We start from the raw sequence: 16979 nt of genomic DNA, 5'->3' as shown, positions 1-16979 counted from the left end.
ATAACAGCCATTTGTCGATTCAGGACGGGAAGACTCAGCTTAGAGTTCAGCACAGGTTCACCACCATCAACAGCAAAACCTTGTTGAAATGGAGACGTTAAAGATAAAAGTGTGGTGGTTGTGGTGGTGGGAAGCACTGTCCAGTCGCACCTGACTTACGGTGACTGACCGACCCTTCACGGGGTTTTCAAGGCCAGAGACCTTCCAGAGGCGGTTGGCCATGGCCTGTCTCAGCGTAGCAACCCTGAGCTTCCTTGGGGTGGTCTCCCATCCAAGTACTATCCAAGGCTGACCCCACTTGGCTTCCGAGACCTGGTGAGGTCATACTAGCCTCTGGGCCATCTAGGCCAGGGTGCATTCAATTGCACTTGGTGATATTTGGCTCCAGAGAGGACATCACGTTGCCGAGTCGTGGGATGCCCCCGTATGCAGCTGGCTACCTTCCTGCCTTTCAGCGTTTTTGATAAGGCGGTTTGTCAATCAGTTCAGTACATTTGGCCCACTAGGGTAGAGAACGGGGTTGGAACATGTCAATGGTTTTACTGAGCTGACATCGTAGTATTGAAAACACGCCTTCCTGAAAGCTGTTGAATAATTATTAATTTTCGTAAAAACATTTAAGATGGTTACTGATCATTCATATATCATGGTATACAGTCTTTGGTTCTGTATGAGCTTATGTTCTTCTAATAATCAGTGTATGTCCTGCTAGAAGAAGCACATTGTTTTAAGATAATGAGGATTTGAACGAGCATATTTATCTGTGCTAAATCCTCCTTCTTCAAAATCCTTTTTTTTTTTTTAAACAAAGAAAGAGTCATTTAAGCACTGACAAGATTGCTTGAAATATGCAGTAGCTGAGGGGGGAAATTAAGAATCAGGTTATTATTTTTTTGCCATCTCCTTTCTAAATGTTTAGGATCCAAAAATGTATGTACAGACAGTGTTGGATGTCCATAAGAAATACAACGCACTGGTCATGTCCGCTTTCAACAATGATGCCGGCTTTGTGGCTGCACTGGACAAGGTAAAACAGATTTTAAAAATCTGTAGAAACCATTGCTTGATGTTGAAGACATCTGCCGAATGTCCCACTTTTCCACTGTGTTTTGCAGGCTTGTGGCCGGTTTATAAATAACAATGCCGTGACCAAAATGGCCCAGTCGTCCAGCAAATCTCCAGAGCTGTTGGCACGGTACTGTGACTCTTTGCTAAAGAAAAGGTACGTGGGCCGGGGGAGTCTCCGTGGCCTCCAGCGGGTTAGCTGCTGAGAGTTCCAGATACCATGCAGCTACGAAAGACAATCGCATTCCAGCTCTTGATCAAGGGACGCATGCATCTTCTCTCTGCTTGTAGCAGGGGAAAAGTCTATATTCAGTTCTATAGCAATTGAATACGCTCTCGTTCTGCATGTCTCTGATTGTAAATGATGCTGTTCAAGTTATGGAAGAGACACAACTGCTGGGGGTTGGCTGGAGACGAACCACTGTGAAGGTGTAGTAGGGGAAAAGGTCCTTTTGGCTGCTCTCTTGGGTCACCCTCTGCCATGAATCAAAGGACTAGTGTGTCCTTTTGTCCTCCTTAGAATAATCTTCCTGCGATCTGGATGGCCTCCAGGCTAGCCTGATCTCGTATCGGCTCTCGAGAGCTAAGCAGGGCCAGCCCATTTGGAGAGGGAGACCACCAGAGACGTCCAGGGTTGTTGCACAGAGGCAGGCGATGGCAAACCCACCTCTGTTCGTCCCTTGCCTTGGAAACCCTGCGGGGGTCGCCATAAGTCAGCTGGGACTCGATGGCAAAAATGATAATCATCTTGTCAGTACTTGAAGTGGGTTTTTGGGGGGGGCCGTTGAAAAAGACATGGCGAAATAGGATCACAGCTCTGCGTAACAAATGAGGGCAAACAGAGCATGCGGGGGGGGGTAGAGTACTCTGCTCTCTCCAGTTACCAGGAGCAGTGTTCCCTCTAAGCTGAGTTAGTGTGAGCTGGCTCACAGTCTTTTAGCCTCCAGCTCACAGATTTTTGTCTTAGCTCAGGAAGGATGGCTCCAAGAGCCAACTAATTTATGCAGCAGCCAAATCGCTCGCTCACAGCTTCAATGCCAGGAGCTCACAAAAGTAGAATTTTTGCTCACAAGACTCCACAGTTTAGAGGGGTACAGCTCAGCAGTAGAAGTGACAAAAGAAGTGATACATTCAGGGTGCAAGATGCTCTGGGAAGCAGAGTGGGAGAGGCTGATACCGGTTCAGCGCATGCCTGGCTCTAGCAATCAGTTGATACTAGAGGCCCCTTCCGCTCCTCATTTCCCAAAATGCCAAAATGTAACCTCGCTCTTTTGGCGGAGTAGGGAAGAGTTGAAGAAATTCTCTTTTTCTTAGGTCTGTGGTGCCATCTTCTAAAAAATCCTTTTGAAAGCACGTCCGTTCCCCATTCAGGCTTTGTGGGGGGGGGGGAGAATCAGGCTGCGGCGAACTTTTAACAGGGGCCAGCGTTCGAAGGAGGGTTCGTCACGGGCTCATTTTGAAAGACTGTGTTGATCTCAGCTTGTTCATGGATTAATAAAAGGAGATGGAAACATTTCTCAACTTAGAAAAATGTTTTTACTCGTTCTTTCCCCCCGAAGCGCATCGTTGTAGGCTGATCCTGATGTTTTGGGTTGATGGGATACTTGAGGAAGTGTACCCAGGGGTCATTTTGTAGAAAAAGAGGTGCAGGAGCTCATTAGCATAACTTATTTGCATATGTCACACCCCCTGACATCACCGGAAGTGTGTCAGAAGGCAACACCCACCGCTCAGGCTCCACTGGACTGTTTTGGATTGCTAGCTATTGGGGGTGGGGAACGTGCAGATCTGTCCTCGCAGAGGAGGGAGAGCTTGTACCTGAAGGCGGGCCAGGAGGGGCTCTGCAACTTACCTGACTGCTTCTTGCTCCTCGTAGTCCGACTGAGGGCTGCTGGGAGCAGGGGGCGGGACTTGTTGCATGTGCCCGCCCCCTGGCCTCCTTACTGCCGGAGCTCCACTCCTGTGCGCTCCTGCAGGAAATGACCCCTGAGTGTACCAGAAGAATTCATGTATGCAACATTTCTAGAGTCTGTTGTAGACGTGGAACTGGGTCTTTGGATCGTGTACTTTTAAAATGTAGGTTTCATCTCCTATTGTCGGGAAAGCTCTTGCGTTCAGACAGTATTAATGTTCTTGCTAGCACAATCCTAGAGAGCTTTCAGATGCTGCTTAGGTATTGTCAACTACCTCGTGCCTTTAGGATAATTCAAACCAGCTGGCCATAAGTATTCCCTTCTTACACGTTTCAAATTCATGATACTGAGATGTAAAGGAGGTCCATGAATTATAAATGGTACAAAATGCCGAATTATAATAAAACCAATGCACTCTTGACTGCAGCTCAAAGAACCCAGAAGAAGCTGAGCTCGAAGACACGCTCAACCAAGTGGTAAGACCCTCGCAAAGTTGTCTTCTGTATTCACAAACTTTGTTTCTAAGCTAGATTATAGTGAACTGCACTGCTTTATAGATACCCTTTGTGCTTAAAACTATATTGTGCTGCCCGTTTCTGAATTATTTGAAAAGCCATAGCACACACCCCCTTTTTACATCCCCACCCCCCAACAAAAAAAAAATCATGGAATTTATAGCTGCCCATTTTAGTAAGCCTCTGGAATGCTGTTGAATATGGTTGGTGTTCTTCTGGAAATAAATACTGAAAGTGCATGCTTCTTCCAGATGGTTGTCTTCAAGTATATTGAAGACAAAGACGTGTTTCAGAAATTTTATGCCAAAATGTTGGCAAAACGGCTTGTGCACCAGAACAGTGCTAGTGATGATGCTGAAGCAAGCATGATCTCCAAGCTGAAGGTAAGTCCTCCCACCCTCTCAGCCCTTTCCCCTCCTCTTTCTGTATTCTTCGCACTTGCCAAGGACACCTTGTAAAGCTGTGCCCGTAGAAAGGTACATGTGCTGGTTTTAAAAAAGTCTATTTGAGCCATTCTTTAAAAAATATACCGAGGTCCCAGGTTCAGTCCCCAGCGTCTCCAGTTAAAAGATCTGGCAGAAGGTGACGTGAAAGACTCCTGCCGGGGAGCCACTGCCAGTCTGAGTAGACAATACTGACTTCGATGGACTAAGGTCTGGTTCAGTAGAAGGCAGCCTCGTGTGAGATCTTCATGTTTTCAGTCCTGTCGTGGGCATCAGTTGGCTGTGGAACAGTTGCTCCCCTTGTGTTCCGTAAGGAAACAGTTGCTTGTTCACTAATCCTCAGTGTCCATTTATGCAAACGGCTAGAGCTGGTTTGCAACAGCACCTCTCTGGTCCGAAGAACTTGACTGCCGTCGCATGCACAGCCTCTGTAAATTCCACCCTGTGCTAGGTCCCGGAGACCCTTTACATGCAGCAGCGGCCGCACACAGATACGAAATGGAAACTCTTTGCATCCGGTCCCATAGTGGCACGCCAGACTGGCTGTGCAGTGGGATTTAAAGCGGCCGTCTTCTTTTGAGATGCACTTGTTGTTAGTTGAGTTTACTCAGGATTGCAGATATGAAATCAGAAGCTGCTTTCTTCTTGGTCAGATCATTCCTCTGTCAAGAGGATCCTTGCGGCTCTCAGTTGGCAGGAACTCTCCAAGCTGTGAGGCAGTGTCAGTCTCACCATGTCAGATCCCTTTTAGCTGCCAATTAAACCCTGGGCCTTTTTGTGCATGCAGGAAAATGTGCTGTGCTGCTGAGCCGTAGCCACTCCTAGAGAAGCCCTCAGAAGTTGTTAAGCTGATGCAGATCTTTACAAGGCTGCTTGTCCACAAATACCGATCTTAGTCATCTTGACACATCAGGGGCCAGAAAGGAAGAAGTGAAACATGCTTCCTTTTCCAGGGTTTCTCCTTTTTTCTTTGGAGACGATTTGAGTCACCATAGGCAACCAGACCTGGTGCTTCTGTTGTACTTTCAGGCAGAACGCCTTTATTTGAGCGTAATATTGTTAGTATTACAAACAGTATCTCTGATGTTCCTGAAACCTGATCAGACCTTTGCCTTTTATGGGAAAGCGTGACATGTTCTTGGCAGGATGTGGCGCACGCTTTCAAGAATGATACGTGTCAGTCTTAAATTTTACGTGTGCTCTTTGGCCCCGAGTGTGGCAGCAGAGCTGCAGTCAGGAGCTGCCGAGTTCCAGGGGGGCGAACGTTAAAGCCCTCAAGCCCCTCAGAATAGCTTTGTCCCTTTGACCTCCAGTGCAGGGCTCTTGTAAGCAGCCTCTGTCATCAGTTTGGAAGTGAGCCCTTGCAGTGGGATGCGTTCTCCTTGCCCTTCCTTTCTCAAAACGTGCCACCTGACGATACTGTGATGTGGTTGATTGCAGCAAGCGTGCGGCTTTGAGTACACCTCAAAGCTTCAGAGGATGTTCCAGGACATCGGCGTCAGCAAGGACTTGAACGAGCAGTTTAAAAAGCACCTGTCCAATTCGGAGCCATTAGATTGTAAGTGAACTTAGCTGTCTTGTTCTAAGACCTGAATTATTACTGTATCGCCCCACTGTCCCGCTTTCTGTGATGATACTGAGCAACTGGATGAATAAATGGAATACAGTGGGGGGCGGGAAGCACGTGTTGGAGGAGGCATGTTGGTCAAGAGCCCAGGTAGCCCATTCCCAGTGGAGAGAGCAAAAGGTGCCCATGGCAGAGTTGACTCTTAGGTCAGGGAATTCATTTTGGTTAATCCAGGTAAAAGACGATTTGGGCACGCAAGTCGTGCAAACAGAAGGAGGTGAAAAATCCTGTGGCCAGTTGGTCAAAGGTGTGATTCCCAACGTGGCGATCGGTCTTATCCCACCTTTTAAAAATGTGCCCGTTGGACCTTTCTCAAGACCACGTACTCTCATTGACTCTGAGAATTCTGGGACCCCCCCCCACCCCCCTTTCCTGTGCTCTCTTCTAAGCAGTTTATACTGAGGCTATAGTAGCAGGACCGTTTATGAGACCAGCTAATGAATGTGCTTGTTTTCTCTTCCAGTGGACTTTAGCATACAAGTTCTGAGCTCTGGATCCTGGCCCTTCCAAATGTCTTGTGCGTTTGCTCTCCCCTCAGAGGTGAGGCCACCTTGGTCTTTCAGCTTGCTGTCTGGCTTACAGGGAAGTTGCAGTTGTCTTCTCCAGGGCCAGTCGCCGCAAATAAAATCTGGTTGAGCCAAGGCTGTGGCTGACCAAGTATCCTTACAGCAGAGGTTGGCCCTGGGGGCTGTTTTCCTCCCTTCTCAACTTTGTGCGCAATCGGACAGCCGCTTATGACCGTGACTCTCCAGTCAGCTCGATTCGGCATCACTGCCTGGGAATTGCTGCTTTTAAATGGTTGGAATGTTGAATTTGCTCATTATTATTATTAGTATTATTTTTTTAAAAGAGTAGTGTTGTTAGTCTGTTGTACCAAAGTAAAACAGAAACCAAGCGGCATCTTTAAGAGTAACAAAGTTTATTCCAGCATAAGCTTTCCTTAGTCAGACCTCATTATTATTAAGATATTATTGCAAGGATCGTCACGTTAAAGCCACGTTAAAATCTTAATACAAAGTATACTTTGGAGATTCTTTACACATTTTTTTCCGTCTATCTATCTAGTTTCTGCCATCTTTTTTTAAACACATTTTCTTCTTTTGCCAACAGTATCATATTCAGTTTATCCATTTCTTTAATTTTGAGTAAAAGTATATTGCCCCTGTTCTTGAGCAAGACTCCGTGTTTCATGGGGCACGTGTCCCTAGCCCAAATAGTTGACATTTATGACGTTTCTAGCCACTTTGCAGAGCTTTGGTTTCGTGCTCTTGCGAGCAGCAGCAGTCTCTTCAGTGCTAGACATGTCTCGAATGAGCTGTCACCCGGAGGAACACAAACAGAAAGGAACTTGCCTTCCTCCGGCCAAAACAAGGCAATTCCCCCCCCCCCTATTAAAAGTGAAATGGCTCAAAAGATTAACATGCTTGAATACAGTTCTGCTGTTCAGGTCCCTCTGAGAAGCTACACAAGAGAACACCTTTTTTTAAAAAAAAATATTACTGTGCGATTCCCATTCATTTTGAAGGCACTCGAGAGCAGAAGGCACAGTTGACTGCGAAGGCATACCTTGATGCAAGAATATCCAGTTTGGCTGTAAACTAGGCTGTTAGCATGACATTAAGATTGTTAATGTGAAGTTGCTTTATTTTTTTGTTCTTTTTGTCCTTGTTTTTTTTTTTTTTGAACATACAGCTGGAGCGGAGTTACCAGAGGTTTACTGCTTTCTACGCTAGTCGCCATAGTGGAAGAAAATTGACTTGGTTGTATCAGCTATCTAAGGGGGAACTGGTTACCAATTGCTTCAAAAACAGATACACACTGCAGGTGAGATGAGCCTCGGACTGGTAGAGTCTTCCTGCAGCTGCACACATGTCAGAAGCAGTGTTCCTTCTAAGCTGAGTTAGTGTGAGCGAGCTCAGAGTTTTTTAGCCTCCGGCTCACAGATTTTTGTCTTCGCTCAGGAAGGATGGCTCCAGAGCAAACTAATTTATGCAGTAGCCTAATCGCTCGCTCACAACTTCAATGCCAGTAGCTCACAAAGAAGAATTTTTGCTCACAAGACTCTCCACAGCTTAGAGGGAGTATCGGTCAGGAGTCAGCACTCTGCCGTTCCTGCCGTTGAATGCCCGAGTCAGCGATACGGCCAGCAGGAAGGAAAGCCTCTCCCAAAACATTCGGGAAAGTGCTGGATGCAATGAGGCTGGGGGTGGGGAGGAGAAGTCTGTGGGTCAGGAGCAGGGGTCATTTCGTAGGAAAAGAGGTGCAGGAGCTCATTAGTATAACTCATTTGCATATGCCACACCCCCTGACATCACCGGAAGTGAGAAGGCAACACCCGCCACTCAGGCTCCACTGGACTGTTTTGGATTGCTAGCTATTGGGGGGGGGGGGACATGCAGATCTGTCCTCGCAGAGGAGGGAGAGCTTGTACCCGAATAAAACTTGGTCTTAAAGGTGCCACTGGACTGTTGTGGACCGGGGGCCCTGGGGGAGCTCTGCAACTTACCTAGCTGCTTCTTGCTCTGACTGAGGGCTGCTGGGAGCAGGGGGTGGGGCTTGTTGCCTGTGCCCGCCCCCTGGGCTCTTTACTGCCGGAGCTCCGCTCCTGTGCACTCCTGCAGGAAATTACCCCTGGTCAGGAGGATATGGTCTGAGTCCTTGTGGTGCAGCAGGCTCACTGTAGCAAATGATGTCTGGGTCTGGTTGGCGCTTGGATGGGAGCCCGCCAGGAAACTTCCATCATGTCACATTTTGGTTCCTGGATGAAGGGCAGAGTATGGATGTTAAAGAATAACGAGGCAGCTACAGTTTTTGTCCATTTTGATGTTAATGCTGTAGAGAGGCGCTTTCAGCTGTGCCACCCGCACACACACTGTTCTCTCTTTTCTTTAATGCATGTTGTTGGATCTTGGGCCATGAGCTCCACAGGGGTGGTGATCCCTGAAGACGTACACTCAGCATCCCTCACTGGCTCTGCAGGCTTCTCTAGCCCATTAGTATATATCCGAAATAACTACATTTTTAATGAGACCTGTTCACTCTTAGTATTCAGTTGAAATCCGCTTGCTTGATAAGAGAGGCAGAAATTAAGACGCGTTTGTTCTTGGCTGCACGCCTTGGGACCCTCGAAGCACTCGGTGGGCATAAAGAGGAGTTTGCTCGTTTCCAGACCTGCAGGATCTGACTCATGCTGGACCTTTGCGAAAGAGTTCCGAGCATATGATGGCGGGAAATAAGCAGGACAGCCAAGCCCCTGCAGTCAGGCCTGGCCCTGTTTCCATTTGCTTTCTGTGCGAAGCCGCTCAGTGGTATCCAAATCGGCTGGATCTGAGTTTTCATTCAAACACAATACTTTCCCCCCCTTTCTTGAAGGCATCTACATTCCAGATGGCAATCCTACTGCAGTACAACACAGAAGATGCCTATACCGTCCAGCAGCTGACAGACAGTACTCAAATAAAAATGGTGAGCAAGGTGGTTTGGGGGCTCTGCGGTTCCGTTTCATTCCAGGCCCAGTACTGGATGGCGTCACACCCTTGGTTTTCTTGTATTCGTGGACACTTCACATTAATCACTGCAACAGGGCAGATTTCAGTATTGTGAAGGTTACAGCTTTCATTTATAAATATAACAGATTTCTAGCTCTTGTGAACGGGAAAACAGGCTTGAAAGTCAAAGGAGGGGGTCGCCCTCCCCATAACTAGGAGATGCAGAGTAAACATTGGCATGACTTGAATGTGCTGCAAAACTGGATTTTTTCCCTTTGGGTTACCATAGTGCAGAGTGTGCATGGCACTACAGTATATTCCTGAAAGACTAAATATACAGCATCTGCACAGACGCTTTTTGCTTTCTTCACCAGCAGAATTTATAGAATGTATTTTTATATTTTACATTTATTTTTGTGGGATTTATCTTCTCTAATATGATTACTTATATAAACTGTTAATTATAAATGGTTATTAAAGAGTAATCCTTTCTCCCCTCTGACTTTTAGGATATTTTGGCACAAGTTCTACAGATTTTGTTAAAGTCAAAGTTGTTGGTAAGTTTGTGGTTGGGCAGGTGAAAGGAAAGGAGAGAAATGAATCAATTGTTTTCTTACCCTGTGGTTTTTGTTCATTCATAGGTTCTGGAAGATGAAAATGCAAACGTTGATGAGGTGGAGTTGAAGCCAGATACCTTAATAAAATTATATCTTGGTTACAAAAAGTAAGGAATGACTTTCTACAGACTCCCTGTGTATGACAGATTTTCTAGACCTCATGTTCTTAGAATTGTGGGGGTACAAATTATCTGAAAACACCCTCAATTCCTTATTGACTGCTTAGGGAGTTTGCACTGGAGGCTTTCTGCCAGAGTAGCCTCTTACGCACAGACATCCTGGTCCATAACAGCAGCTCTGTAGCTAAGGGTTTTTGGGGGAGGGGGCCTCAGAGGGGCCCACCAGCCAATTAAATCAAAGTTAATTAAATTAACTTTGATTTAATTGGTGGAACTCCTGAGGCAGCCCTGCACACACACCCAGACTCCAGGGCAAGGCGGGGTAATGCCCAATGGCCGCAGTTTCCCTCCCCACCCCCCTGCAGGGCAGGTCTTCCCTGTAGAACATCTGGCTCCCTCCCTCCCTAAGGAGCCCCAGTTCCCCCTCCCGTGGCAGCACAGCACCAGGGACAGCCTGACCTCCACCCTCGGCTCCCTCCCAGGGCTGGGAGAGGCGAGGCTCACAGTGGCTGGGCTGGCCATGAAGGTGCTGCGTGCAAGCTCCTTGGTGCACTGGAGCACAGCCAAGCACGCCTGGCCAGGGCCAGAGGAGGCAGCTGCCTGCCTCCTTGCCTTGCCTGGCTTACTTGCGGCTGGATGGCGATGCAGCTTTCTTTCTTTCTTTCTTTCTTTCTTTCTTTCTTTCTTTCTTTCTTTCTTTCTTTCTTGTTCATCTGAAGAGGCAAAACACAGTTAACTGTGCTAGTCGTCGACGACGGGATGCAGCACCAGTATAACCCCCCTTTTTCTTGCTCGATGCAAAGGCACTCAAAAGCTCTTTCTTTCTTTATTAGTTACAATCATAGATCAGTCACGATTGACACTCATAGTTACCAGCACATTTACAAACAATAACATTCCCAGGCAGCCTGGCAGGCTGATTTCAATAGTAGAGACAATAAGAAGACTTGACCAGTCGCTTCCTTGTTGATCTCGCCGAGGGGCAAAATCTCGCCACCTTAGAAATGATTTTGTTAGAACAATATGAAAGGGGGGAGGGAGATATTAAATTAATCAGATCTGCCTGGAAAATTTAATAGAATTGGCGTTATTAAAAACAGTAATAACATGGGAATAGTATAAAAACATAAACAAGAGAAAGTTAATAAAAGTAATAACATAAAATAATGTTAATAAGAGCATCATGGAATTTTTTTCAGCTAAAATAAGTTTACGTTTCCTAGTAGCTAAGCAACAAAATTTTGCCACAGCGTAAGTCACTGAGCTCTGAACGTCTTCTAGGAGGAATTTACGAAGGACTTCTGGCCTAAAGTCAAGATAAGCCTACAGAGGGCTAAATCTAGATAGAAGGGGTAGTATAAGATGGCCTCGTTCCTCCTGATAGAATGGCAGAACAGGAGGACATGAGTAATTGATTCCACCATATTAGCCATGCATGGGGCTGGCGGTGCAGCGAGTGTCTTATGGAAGCCTGAGAAGGAGGCTTCTCCCTGCACCTTTCACGTTCGCTGCCTGCCCAGCTTGGCCACCGCCGCCGTGTTCTCCCTGCCGACAGGCAATGGGGGGAGGGGGAGCCAAGGCTTGGGGGAGGGCCCATAGAAACTGCTAGAGGGCTGGGCCCCGCAGTAGCTACAGGCCTGCATAACAGTATCCTTACCAGAGTGGATGAAGGAGCTCTTTAAAAACCTAGACCAACTAAATTGATTTTGCTGGGCAGGACCATCATTGTGTACAGCCGTGAATCGCCCTTTGACCTTACTCAGACCTGAAATGTATATCCTGCTCCAAACAGTATTACAGTGTTCCTTTCAGGACGCTAGATGCAAATTGTGCAAAAACAGGTTTCTTTTAAAAAGAATGTTGCCAAATGCTAGTTTTGAAATAAGGAGGACTGTAAAGGCCGAAAGAGGAGCCTCGGCCCTGAAAGCACCCCATTTGCCGAGCTGTTGGTGCGCACCGGCCACTGTACGTGCGCACGTAGACAGAGCCGTTGGGCCAAGAAGCCTGCGTGGATTCAGGTGCTGTTCTGCAGGCAGATAGGAGGGCTAGAAATGTGCACCCTTTGAGATTTAGCAGCCAGTGCAATGGTGTGGGTAGCCTTCATCTGACAGGGCCTTCACTCAGCTGTGGATGAGCACTGGGCGGACTCGGTCCCGACATTTTCTCTCCGCTGTGACCGCTTCATGATTCAGCAGCCAGCTGCGAGGATTAAAAGGGTGGGGCTGCTGCGTGTGCCGAATTCTTTGGAGGACGGGCAGGAATATTGACACTTTTAAAGACCACGTGATGTGGAACTGAACCCCTTGCCACACAAACTTCCACAAGGCAGGGTCACTTGTATTAGTCAGCTATGGCTGGGGTGGGCAGGGAGCCTTGAAATGTCTAGTTCTGAAACCCAACTTTTTTTAAAAAAGCAAATTTAAGGTCTCTACTAGCCGCAAAAGGAGACAAATACCCTTTGCCCCCACTATAGGATTGTTTTTTCCCCATGCATGTTGCTGCAATGCAGATGGGAATGTATCCTGTGTAGTGAGGAAGGACGCAGGGCATGAGGAGGAGGAGATTGGATTTATACCCCGGCCCTTCACTACCCGAAGGAGTCTCAGAGCGGCTTACAATCCTTTTCCCTTCCCCTCCCCACAGCAGACAGCCTGTGAGGTAGGTGGGGCTGAGAGAGCTCTTGAGAGAACTGCCCTTGAGAGAACAGCTCTGAAGGAACTTGTGACTGACCCAGGGTCACACCAGCAGCTGCACTCTTAAGCACCACACCAAAGAAGGTCTGAGTGGTAAGAGTGGGCTGTGATCTTGTATCCGCTCAGGTAGGACAGTTCAGAGTACCACACCAAAGAAGGTCTGAGTGGGAAGAGTGGGCCGTGATCTTGTTATCCGCTCAGGTAGGACAGTTCAGAGTAGCAGAATCAAAGAGTGAAGTGGGTTACCAGGACATCAAAGTAGAAAGTAGAGAGCAGGAGTCTCCAACAGGTAGCTCAAGAGCTTCTGATTGATGCAGAGCAGCCCGGGCTTAGCTTCTTTTATTTATTGACTTCATCGTCTGCCTTTCTTGTGGAATCTCAAAGTGGATTACACAGCAGGAGTCAGTGCAGTCAAAAACATCTAATAAGCAATGCAGTAGGACCAGGATTATGGCACAATGAAGCAAAGCATCAAGATGACACGTTAAGCAATGCAGAAAATGCAATACTTCTGGTACGCGCGCTGGTATTTCCAGGGCTCTTCCTAGGCCTCATTGTGTTGCTATGGCAGGACAGAACTTGGTAATGTGGCAGGGGGGAGGGGAGTTGCTCAGGATATAAGTAGCTCTCATTAAATCAAAGTGACCTGCAATATAGAAGATAGTAAATATAAATAGACAGTTCAAAGGATGTGCAATTAAAACTCTTGAGGTTGCTTGATAAAATTGGAGCCAGCTCTGTAAGTTTTAACTGAGACACTGCAACATTGGAAGTGAAAGATGCAGTGATTAAATTCTTTAGTTGCTGTAGATTTTCTGGGATGTGTGGCCCGTGGTCTTGGAAAATCCCGGAAAATCTATAGCAACTAATGAACTCCGGCTGTTAAAGCCTTTGACAACATATTAAATTCTTTGTTGCCTCTTTCTTGCAACTGTAAGGATGTTGTGAAGCAAAATATCTTTTCATAGTTGACTTTTTTTAAAGCCAGTTTTTGAGAGTGTCTTCTAAATTTGGATTTGTCTAGAGTTTTCATTCCCCCCCCCCAATAATTACACTGTGTTTGTTTCACAAATAATCATATAGATTGGTACTGTGGCATCACTTTCCTTGACATATTTTTGCTTCAGTATTGGTAGAATGAAGCTGCTCATGGTTAAGATAGCACTGATTGTTTAGTAAGTCAAAATGGCTTTGGATTGTTTTAAGAAAATGGGGATAGAAACAGACAGAAAAGCCTTTGGTTTAGATTTGCCTGCAGGTGACTGCCCTGTGTATCCTGAATAAATGTTGAGGGAAGAGTGGAATCTCTTAAATGATGTGAACATAAGAGAAGCCAATGTTGGATCAGGCCAGTGGCCCATCCAGTCCAACACACTGTCACACAGTGGCCAAAAATACCAGGTGCCATCAGGAGGTCCAGCAGTGGGGCCAGGACACTAGAAGCCCTCCCACTGTCCCCCCCCCCCCCAAAGCACCAAGAATACAGAGCATCACTTGCCCCAGACTGAGAGTTCCTACCTATACCTTGTGGCTAATAGCCACTGAGGGACCTCTGCTCCATATGCTTATCCAGTTCCCTCTTGAAGCCGTCCATGCTTGTAGCCTCTGCCACCTCCTGTGGCAGTGAATCCCATGTGTTCATCACTCTTTGGGTGAAGAAGTAACAAGATGAACAAGGTGATTTATCCACAAGTCTCTGTTCTTTTTATGTCCAAAGGCTAAGCCATTTTGATAGACATTTAAATATGTTTAACCTTCCAAAGAAACTGAAATGATTTCTTAAAAATGTGTGTGTGTGTGTGTGTGTGTGTGTGTGTTTTAAGGTGTCTTTTAAAGATTAAATCTAATTTTTTGCTTTAACTTTTTTCTGGCAGCAAAAAACTGAGGGTAAACATAAATGTGCCAATGAAGACTGAACAGAAGCAAGAACAGGAAACGACACACAAGAACATAGAGGAAGACAGGAAACTGCTCATTCAGGTGACCTGAAAGGGGGGGGGGAGGCTCAGCCTTTCTCTGGTGCCCTTCCTCTGTGGGTGGCAGGGTAACAAATATGCATTCGGCCAAGAGCCTTGGAAGTTCTCAGATGTTTGCGGACCTTTTGTTACTGACAGTGGTAATGTACAGGTTGAAAAATACTTTCCCTTCCACAATTGTGTGAAATAGTATAGGCCCCTTCTGAGAGGAAGCGACGATGGATGTTCTGTACAGCATGGTAACGGTTGGTTAGGAGGACTGTGCCAGAAGCAGGCATGACTTATCTTTGGACATACATAAGGTAGAATATTTTCCATGAGCTTTGTTTCACCGTTTAGATCTTCAGTGCAGCATAGAGTTGGCCCCTTGGTCCGTACAGACCAGTAGGGACTACTGACTCTTGATGCCTTGAGCAGAGGCATTTCCCAGCCCTGCTGCCCAAAAGCAAGATGCTGGATAGTGGACCTTGCACATGCAAAGTATGTACTCTGCACCTGAGCTGTGACCCATCTCCTAAATGCTCCATACCCACACAGGCTTCCTGGGTACCCATTCTCCGTGTACCCATTCTAGCCCCTGAACCAGCCCTTCCATACCCTCAACTTGGTTGTATGTGCCACTGCCAGGCACCGTTGACACCTCTGTTTATAGTCTCACGGGGACACCAAGTGTTGACACCTCTGTTTATAGTCTCACGGGAGCTGCTGACTGCCATTTCACTTTGAAAAGAAATGCAAGCAGCATTGTACTTGGTACCAAGACAGTCATCTAACATCTAGGGATCTAAGAGCATGTGTTCCAAACAGCTACATGAGTGTATTTAAGAAGGTTGCATATTGTTATTGATGGATGAAGCTTTTAGCCGAAAGTTTATGCAGGTTAAGTGAATTAGATTATTACTGATGACTGGTATTCTCACTGTAGCACTCTCCTCCATTTGAATTAAGTGTGCCTGCATACACTTGCGGTAGATGGCCAGAAGCCTGTGGTGACCACTGGCTGGTCTAGGGTCACACTGTGTTTCTAAAACTGTTCTCCTTTGTGTTAGGCTGCTATTGTAAGGATTATGAAGATGAGAAAGGTCCTAAAACACCAGCAGCTGCTTGGAGAAGTGCTCACACAGCTGTCGTCGAGATTCAAACCACGAGTCCCAGTAATAAAGGTTTGTCAAGAGTAATCCAGCTGTGGCTGGGAATAGGAAATGTTTTATCTCAGCTCTGCATGTCTTGAAACGCACGCGTGTAAGGAGGTTGCTTAACAGTGGAGTCTCACCTTTTACGCAGTGTTCCCTCTAAGCTGAGTTAACCAGTGGAGTCTCACCTTTTACGTATATAACAATCAAGCTATGTCTCCAAATACAAGATCATGTGGTATTAGACACTCTCAGATAGTTGGGAGCAGTGTTCCCTCTAAGCTGAGTTAGTGTTAGTGAGCTCACAGTTTTTTAGCCTCCAGCTCACACATTTTTGTCTGAGCTCAGGAAGGATGGCTCCAGAGCAAACTAATTTATGCAGTAGCCAAATCACTGGCTCACAACTTTAATGCCAGTAGCTCACAGAGTAGAATTTTTGCTCACAAGACTCCACAGCATAGAGGGAGCATTGGTTGGGAGTGCCTTTTACTATCTCAGGCTGGTATACCAGCTGTAACTATTCCTGGCCTCTGTTACGCCTTGGTGTACCATTACACTCTTGTGGTTGGCTCCACATGGCCTACCTTTGAAAATGGCTTGGGAGCTTCAGCTGGTGCAGAAACACTAACGCAGGCTCAGTGCAGGGATTGTATTTCCCCAGTCTTGTATCAGTTGCACTGTCGCTGTATTGTTTCCATGCCAAATTCGTAGTGCCGGTTGTTGACCTCGAAAGCTCCAAATGGCTTCTGACCAGGATACCTGGTTCATCCTTACCTTAGGCTGCGATCACACACACTCAGTAATCCGCTTTCAGTGCACTTTTGAATCGAATGCTGCCAGTTCACACAGTAAAATCCATTTTAAAATTGGGTTATTTAGTGTGTGTGATCGCAGCCTTAGCATCAACTACTGCTGCCTTTCCCCGTGGGCCTGGCCGTGAGGGAGGTGTGGTTGGTGGATATACAGGAGAAGGCATTTTCAGCCATGGCCCCCAAGTTTTGGAGTTGTGTGCCCATCTTTGCCCTGCTCAAACAGAGATTAATTGATATTGAGATGCAAGAGCTTAGAGCCTTGGCTTCTGGTAGATGCTCCCCTTTAAGATGGGCACGTTTTCCGATCAACACCCCTGCACAATACTTATTGGATTTGACTTCTCCACAGTTGCGTAGAGCATTTATGCTGGCCCGCTTTAACGTGCTCCCCTCTGCGGTTTTAGCAGGAAGATTTAAGAAAATCCCCTACTCTGTTAGGTTTTGTGATTGTGATTCAGAGGAGATTGAAACAATCGAACACGTATTCCTCCACTGTAGTTTGTATGATGACATTCGGGCAGTCTATCTAGAAGCCATACTTAAGAAAGATGTCAAACAATCAGATGACAGAATGTTGT

The 16979-nt window shown here is 46.6% G+C and overlaps 1 protein-coding gene across 2 annotated transcripts in view; it reads left to right on the top strand.

The window, feature by feature from the left end:
* The window catches only part of CUL1 (cullin 1), a 73280-nt gene that overhangs the window by 54660 nt on the left and 1641 nt on the right, over positions 1 to 16979 (top strand). For both annotated transcript variants that reach the window (XM_015422160.1, XM_015422159.1), the window contains exons 10-21: positions 920 to 1027; positions 1116 to 1222; positions 3406 to 3454; positions 3745 to 3876; positions 5377 to 5494; positions 6027 to 6103; positions 7256 to 7387; positions 8936 to 9028; positions 9561 to 9608; positions 9693 to 9775; positions 14355 to 14460; positions 15506 to 15619. In XM_015422160.1, the coding sequence (XP_015277646.1) occupies positions 920 to 1027; positions 1116 to 1222; positions 3406 to 3454; positions 3745 to 3876; positions 5377 to 5494; positions 6027 to 6103; positions 7256 to 7387; positions 8936 to 9028; positions 9561 to 9608; positions 9693 to 9775; positions 14355 to 14460; positions 15506 to 15619 (1167 nt within the window). The remainder of the gene's footprint in view (positions 1 to 919; positions 1028 to 1115; positions 1223 to 3405; positions 3455 to 3744; positions 3877 to 5376; positions 5495 to 6026; positions 6104 to 7255; positions 7388 to 8935; positions 9029 to 9560; positions 9609 to 9692; positions 9776 to 14354; positions 14461 to 15505; positions 15620 to 16979) is intronic.

This window comes from Gekko japonicus, unplaced genomic scaffold (genome assembly GCF_001447785.1).
Source record: "Gekko japonicus isolate JY-2015 unplaced genomic scaffold, Gekko_japonicus_V1.1 scaffold330, whole genome shotgun sequence".
Taxonomy (NCBI): domain Eukaryota; kingdom Metazoa; phylum Chordata; class Lepidosauria; order Squamata; family Gekkonidae; genus Gekko; species Gekko japonicus.
The sequence above is the reverse complement of the archived record's forward strand: the minus strand, read 5'-3'. Positions and strand labels throughout refer to the sequence as shown.